Consider the following 7,909-nt stretch of genomic DNA (forward strand, 5'->3'; position numbering starts at 1 on the left):
TAAATAAAATTTCACTTATTCATCCCATAGGGGAAATTTGCCTTTAGGGTCTAATCAAAGGGAAGACTGGAATACCCCAGGTGTCAGCAAAGAAAGCTAGGGCGAGATGACTGGCTCAAGGCCACACAAAGAGACAGGTAGTCGAACTTGGTACCTTTTTTGGGTAGGAAGCAAAGACTGTACCGCTGAGCCACGCTGCCCCCATTATATATGTTAGGAGTGTTTTGTTGATTTTAGCCATCAATTGTGCAGCGCTTTTTGTGGATCCACAGCAGTAGTGGTAGTGGTGTTGGTGCTGTTAGTAGTAGTAGTAGTAGTAGTAGTAGTAGTAGTAGTAGTAGTAGTAGTAGTAGTAGTAGTAGTAGTAGTCGTGGTGGTAGTAGAAGTAGTAGTAGTAGTAGTAGTAGTAGTAGTAGTAGTAGTAGTAGTAGTAGTAGTAGTAGTAGTAGTAGTAGTAGTAGTAGTAGTAGTAGTAGTAGTAGTAGTAGTAGTAGTAGTAGTAGTAGTAGTAGTAGTAGTAGTAGTAGTAGTAGTAGTAGTGATGGTAGTACTGATCTGCAAAATGAGTAACACAGGATGGCTTGCTGTGCATTCCGTGGATCCATGAAAAGCACTGCGATTCATTCAGTGTTCATCAATTTCTTGCTATGGCTAAATCACCAGAAAGTCAATGCACATTGTGGACTATTTGTAATGGCAGACAATGGACATATACTGACCATCTTTTGGTAAATTCATGAGTGATGATTGCATTATTTGCTTAAATAAAATTACATTGCTTTTTTTTCATTAGGACAATAACTTACATTTTCGGTTGCGTAGTTGAAGATTGCGACTTCTATCTAGGGCCTTTAAGCATAGTGTCATTAACATGAATTAGATTCAAACAGTCAAAAAAAAAAAAAAAAACATTTCATAGTTCATTCTAAATGACAAACCTTACCACAAAAAAGCCCACTGAGTCTTATTACACTATATATATTCCAATAACCCATAAAAATATTACTAAAAGCAGGTATAGAGATTCTCAAGTCTTAAGTGATATTCTTCTGCAAAATTGGGTTAAAGAAATATATTAATTAAATAATATTAAGCTGCTTAAATTTATCCATACATATTTTTAAAAAATAAATTTTAAAATAATAAAAAAATAGTAGAGCATTTATATAGTGCAATATTCACTAAACGTGCTCAAAGTGCTTTACAACAACAACCCTCAAAAATGTAGGACAACATGACATGACATCTGTCAGGCAATATAGTACAATTTCTTTTGGCAGGGACAACACTGTTAACAACCAAGTACTCATTTTACACCTGAGTATGGTGGGAGAATGTGAATAAAGAGCCTTTCCCAACAACTCAACTATGCACCACCCGAACTTTGGACCTTCCAATCCAGAGGTGAGTGTCATACCACAAGACCACAAAGCCATACTCTATAAATGAGTTGTAAAATAAAAGCAATGAAAACTTTATACATACTTTTTCTTTGTATCCAAGATAACAAAAGCATGACGTCTTTCACCAATGGCCAATTCAACCACTGCAATATGCTTGTTTACAGCAACAACCATTAAGTTTTTGCCAAGACATGCTGAGAGTAACCTGCCCATACTTGGAAATTTTCCAAGTGGAATTGACAATGATGGCTGTTTGAATCTGAAATATCATTTTATGGTAAAGCTTGAACCTGTTGTATCTAGATTATCGGGAAATCAAAATCACACTCTTGCACAGTGATGAGAAACATAGGTTATGAATAAGTGCCAGATGAAAACAGAGAATAAAAATATTGTCACGTCAGAGCCAAACTGGGGATCCAATGACACAGCACCATCTGCCTTGCTGAGAGAGAGAGAGAGAGAGAGAGAGAGAGAGAGAGAGAGAGAGAGAGAGAGAGAGAGAGAGAGAGAGAGAGAGAGAGAGAGAGAGAGAGAGATCAGCAAGCAGTCGCACTAGGCACTGAGCAACCCTATATTTCTCATCGTTATTGATACAAGTGCGCGTCCACACTTTTTTTGAATTTTAATCTTGCACAGTGGAACTGAGTCAATTGATGTCAGATCCAACATCTGCTTTATGACCCCTTTGGTGATGATCCCACATTGTGCATTTTTTAATTCAATCTTTACTCATAATTGTTGCATTGAGAAGACATTGTCTTACTACCAACAGGACAGTTTTCTGCGTCCAAACTATCAGCATTTGCTCTCTCTCTCTCTCTCTCTCTCTCTCTCTCTCTCTCTCTCTCTCTCTCTCTCTCTCTCTCTCTCCTCTCTCTCTCTCCCTCTCTCTCCTCTCTCCCTCTCTCCCTCTCTCCCTCCCTCCCTCCCTCTCTCTCTCTCTCTCTCTCTCTCTCTCTCTCTCTCTCTCTCCCTCTCCTTCTCTCTCACCCCCCCCCTACTGCCTCACAACGGATTTATGTCAGGATTATCTAAATAGGGTGAATTAACCAATAACTAGAATTTTAAGAAACAAAGATCACTCTTTTCAATGAAGACATTGACTTTTATTTTCCAGTGGCTATAGGCTAATTGGAAGATTGCTTAACTTGGCTACAAACTAGCCTAATTTAATCCCACGTGTTAAAATTTTCGTAGGCTTTTCTGTCCACCAAGGATTCGTTCCATCGAATATCTGACCAGATGGATATAGGCCTACTATGTAATAAACTAGTGTCAAATGAGAACAAGCAATAATAATTCTCAATTTCAGACAGTTAGACTAAGATATACTCCAGATTCATGAGCTTGAAATTGCTAAATGACTTTTTTGTTTGTTTTTCTGTTGTGTTACTCAGATCAGAGAAGTATTGATTTATATTACCTTATTATCTGCAAGACTTTCTTCCATCTTCTATGTATAACCGAGAAGTAACAATGACAAATATAATCTCTGTCACAGATATGAGAGGATGTACAGTCAACTTGATGCTCTCTCAGTCCAAAATGACCTAGGAGACGAAATTATGATTAAATTCTGTAAATTTCCATTTCAATAATTAAAAAATATCATAACTTTCCTCTTATTTACCTCTGTAAGTCTTTTTTTGTTATTAAAAATAAAGTAAAAGTGACTATTAGCTTTAAATTAAACTATGGCAAATCCAACTAATTTAGACATAATTCGGACCACAACACTATCATAATTAACTAATACATTTAAGGGTGGATATATCAAAATCATCCGGACCACAGTAAAATGTCAATATAAGCATCATATCCATACCTTAGTGCTTTCTTAAATAAAGGGGGAAAAAAAGCAAGAGAACAAGAGAAGTCAATCTTGATAATTTGGTCGTCCTTATTTAAAGGGACAATTTTGAAATTTAACACGTTTCACTTTAAACTTAATTTGGATTTTAAAAGTCAGTTGATGTGGTCTATTTCTAAAACCCAGGAATCCTTTAAAAACGTTGTCCTTGACACTGACAATAACATCAAATGAGGAAGTGCCCTCAGGATGATGTTGTGCAAAGCAGCATAGGTTCTTGATAGAGGCTATTGTGGATGGCTGAAAACTGGTTCTGATGCTGCAACATCCTCCTCAGTTTACTTTGCATTAGGCATTCTCGTGACATTTGCAACAGAGACGTCGACTGAGACTTCAGCACTGACCTTAAGGTTCTGATTAGTGACAATGTAGTCCTCAGGCACTGTTTCAAGAGGCAGGGTGGTACTGAGCTGCTCTGCTTTCTCATCTTCCTTCTCAGAGGTGATAGGGCTAGAAGTCGGGGTTTTGATTGCTCTTGTCTGTTTGAACCATGATAAGACAGCCTGGTCCAGGCAAGGATCCTCTTACCTTGTTCCTAATCAGTGTCTTTTCCTTATTGGTTCTTTTGTGTTACTCTTCTCAATATTGTCACTGTTGATGGTGTCATGCAGGATGTCATACTTTGCAGCAATTTTGTTTCTAGCTGAAAAGCTTCCTATCATCTTCAGTCAGGAGTTAAGGCTTGAGTGGACGATGTATCCTGCAGTGATTTCAAAATCACACATAACTTTCTCACAGCATCACCTACATAATTTTATAACCCTGCATAAATTACAAGAAAGCAACACCTTATGTCTCTGTATCTGTATCTGTATGGTTGGTGCTGAAGAAACCAATGGTCTGGTTGTATTTCAGCGGCATCCTCATTGGGCGCGGGCCCATGTCAGTCGGGCCTTGAAATCGTTTAGGTGTGGTGCCATGATGACCAGTTCATCCAGCCCATTCCACTCCGAGATAGTTCTAATGAAGAAAGAATTTCTGTAGTTTTATGTTCTTGTCTGTGGGATTTTGAAGCAGTTCGAATTGTTTGTGGCGTATCTGTCAATGGGGTTTTCAGTTATGTGGTTGGCGAAAGTGAGTGCTCGGATTTTTCTTTTGTTTGGTCGTGGCGTGAAAAAGGAGTCTGCCTTTATTGATGGTATTTGATCTGTTATTATCTTGAACATGAATGACAGACGGGTTTCTTTTCTTCTTTGTTGGAGGCTGATGAGATTTCTTTCTTCTAACATTTTTGTCATGCATCCTGGGGTTCTGCTCTTATAGTTCCCAGTTATGAACCGGGCGCCTTGTCTCTGGACTCTCTCAAGTTTTTGAATATCCTCTTTCAGGTAGGGGTCCCAGGCAACTGCTCCGTATTCCAATTGTGATCTCACAAGTGCGAGGTAGGCGTTCTGTTTGCATGACGTTGGGGCGTGGCTAAGATTTCGGCGGAGAAACGCGAGGGTGCAGTTTGCCATTTGGGTTATTATGATTTTATAACGTTGCATTAATTAAAGACAAACAAAGATACAGGAAATTGCTAGAAGCCTGCAAAATATATTGTTTCACCTTTATGTTACCGAGATCAATGGACATGCCACACACTGCCACCACTCTTAACTACGTTTTATGAGGCTAAGATTTGATAGTATGCTTCTTCTGACAGAGTTACCCCCAAAGTCTTTGTTTCGCAACAAATCCTTCCTAATGACTGCGCCCAGGTTGTGGAATTCCCTTTCTTATAATACTAAGAATAGTGACAATTTAGAAACCTTTAAAAAGAAATTGAAAACTGAACCATTGAGAAGAGCGTGTTTCGACAATTAATATGCTTTATGTTTTAATTTATGGTAGTAATGTGTATGTAAAGAGTTTGCGTATGTTGACGCTGAGAAGTTTCCGTATGTAGGTGGAGAAGGTGTGCGGTTAAGAAGAGAGATTATATAGCAAAAATTCCGTTTTTCGGGAATGTGTAACGTATAAGCGGAGTGTGTGATTAACTGATGTAAAATTAAGTGGAGTGAACTTATTATTAATATAATTTAAAATGAGTTCAGTGGTAATGTCAAGGGTTCATTAATTGAAATCCTTTCAATATCACTGCTCGGAACGAATACCAGACGTTTGCAACCAGTCAAAGTTTTGCTCACAGATCTGGATACCCATTAATTGAGGATCTGTTTACTCACTAAATAAATGATGTTCCGGCGCAAATAAAGAATGACCAAGAAACCATCCACGAACTGATCCAGGAAAATGGATGACCCTAACAAATAAGTTAAGAACAATTAACCTTATTTGAGCAACATAGGGAGAGAGGATGAAAAATTAATTTACCAAAATCCTAACTTTAATTTTGGATCAGAAGGTCCTGGAATTGAGCCTCACTCGGGGCAGTCCACGAGAAAGGCTTTTTACTCACATTCTCTCAACACACTCAGGTGCAAAATGATTACTCAGCCATTAACAGTACATCATTCTCTAAGTTGGAAAAAAAAATTGTATTATCGCCTAACAGGCATCTCGTCTCGTTTTACATGTTACGTGTTGCTGTTAGTCAGGGACCCTTTGTAAAGCTCTTTGAGCACATTTAGTGGATATTGTGCTATATAAAAGCTCAATTTTTGTTGTTGTTTTTTTCTTAGTTAGCCAATATAAATTTTATTCTTGTTTTTTTCACATAGATCATTGCTGATAACGATAGCTGACTATGTTGATATAAGTCTTCTATAATTTGTGCTGTTATATATGAGCTCTTTATATACCAATGTTATAAAGCAAAAAAAGTAAAAATAAAACAATAAATAAATAAAAAAACATTGAAAAATGGAACTTTGATGTCATGTCGATATATGGGTGATGTTGATCTGTATATAATGAGTAAAATCTCTATTGAAGAAATTAATACCTAATGAACAGAGGTCCAAGGCATCCTCTTACTACTAGATATCAATTAGTTTGGATCCATTCTGTGACATGATCTAATTTTTTTTAATAAGAATAATAAATATTATATATGATGGGGCAGTGGGATGGGGTAGTTGTAAAAATGAATGATAAATTACTAATATGACAACATAATATTGTTGTCATCAAAGGAGCAACTGTAAAAGTTACTACTTTGAGAAAGAGAAATAATAATGGGTTCTTCAGGCTCAGACATAGACCTAAAATAATATATCGATAAATTAAATATACGAAAAAAAAAAAAAAAAAAAAAAAAAAAACAGCCTTATATACCTGCTACTGGTAACCATGAGGCTACATTCCCTTTGAATACAACATCCCATGCCTTTCTTTCAGAGCTTAATGAAATTTCATGCTTTTCACTCCCTGCAATGCTCCTTATCCTTAGTGAACTGTGTGTTGTCGGAAATATCGTGTCAGGATTTGACCTTGATTCTGTGATATGACGAGTTGCAGTTGCAGTTGAGTTTCCCATCAGTGATTCGGCATTATAACCTTAGTATAGGTATATCGTAGTCAGAATCCAGATGGAGTTGCCTTACTACACATCCAAAAAGAAATACATTTTAATTCAAATCACCAATCCCTTACTTATTTTCAAAGTTTCGCGACACCCGTTAAGTAGCATCACCCTAAAAAAAAAGCGGTGAAAATTCGGCCACTAAATAATATTTTAATAATAGGATTGTATTTGTAAGTTCATGCTGAGTATTATTAATATTATTATTATTATTATTATTATTATTATTATTATTATTATTATTATTATTATTATTATTATTATTATTATTGATTATGGCATCGATTGTGAGACTGAGATAAGAGACCAGATAACCATGATAATGATAATGACTATGACAATGCAACTGCAACTGCACTGATTGCAATAAAATTAATGGCAATATGATGAATCTGAATCCATGAATCAGCAGCAAAACGAATAAGTATAAGAGTATTTTAAACAGTTCTGCTTACTTTCAAAATGTACACTTAATTCTGCACACTAAACCAGTTAAGTAATAAAAAAAAAACATGGTAGAACAGAACATAATTCAGAATCCAAGCAGTGTTTAGTCTCAGCTGTATTTTTTTTTTTTTTTTTTTTTTTTTTTGTTTTTTTTTTTGTCCAGCCTGCACTGAAGGTAAATAACTTGTTTACAAACAGGTAATAAATGTTTCGAACTAAATCAATGACGACGACTTTCGATTTTAGTTCGTCGGAAAAGAATAATTTCAACAATAATTTTCACACACACAGGGCAGATTTTTCGTTCGTTTGTTTTATTTGTTTATTGTTTGTTTAACGGTTTTGTTTTGTGATGTTGTTTTTGTTTTTTTGTTGTTTTTTTTGTTTTGTTTTTGTTTTTTGTTGTTTTTTTTGTTTTGTTTTGTTTTTTTGGAGGGGGGGGGGGCTTTATGTTGTTGTTTTTATGTAGTCTTTTTTGTTTTGGGTTGATGTTTGTTAGTTTTGTTTGTTTGTTTGTTTTTTTTTTTTGCTTTGTGTTGTTTTTTTTAATGAGGCATCCGAGTTAGGGAGAGGTAGATAATAGGAGAGGGAAAAGGCAAGAACTTAATGGTGAATTGGCGTTCACACGGGGGAAGGGGGGAGGGGAGGGGGGGGGGGGTGTCACAAGGGGAAATAACAATTATGACATTTTCCAGCTGACACGTAATCGAAACTTCACAC

General features: G+C 36.2%; 1 protein-coding gene across 3 annotated transcripts in view; it reads right to left on the reverse strand.

Moving 5' to 3' along the window:
* The window catches only part of LOC144971345 (uncharacterized), a 15,969-nt gene extending 8,301 nt beyond the window's left edge, over positions 1–7,668 (reverse strand). Inside the window, exons 1-4 of one of the 3 annotated variants that reach the window (XM_078912073.1) lie at positions 7,198–7,668; positions 6,496–6,717; positions 2,830–2,956; positions 1,486–1,662 (exon numbers count right to left, since the gene is read on the reverse strand). In XM_078912073.1, coding sequence (XP_078768199.1) covers positions 1,486–1,662; positions 2,830–2,956; positions 6,496–6,697 — 506 coding nt within the window. In that variant the 5' untranslated portion in view covers positions 6,698–6,717; positions 7,198–7,668. Of the gene's footprint in view, positions 1–1,485; positions 1,663–2,829; positions 2,957–6,495; positions 6,855–7,197 lie in introns of all 3 variants that reach the window. The other 2 variants (XM_078912071.1, XM_078912070.1) reach the window with 2 other exon arrangements.
* Positions 7,669–7,909: the final 241 nt, after the last annotated feature.

This window comes from Berghia stephanieae, chromosome 4, assembly GCF_034508935.2.
Source record: "Berghia stephanieae isolate SIO BIC M18660-M18661 chromosome 4, UCSD_Bste_1.3, whole genome shotgun sequence".
Lineage (NCBI taxonomy): Eukaryota > Metazoa > Mollusca > Gastropoda > Nudibranchia > Aeolidiidae > Berghia > Berghia stephanieae.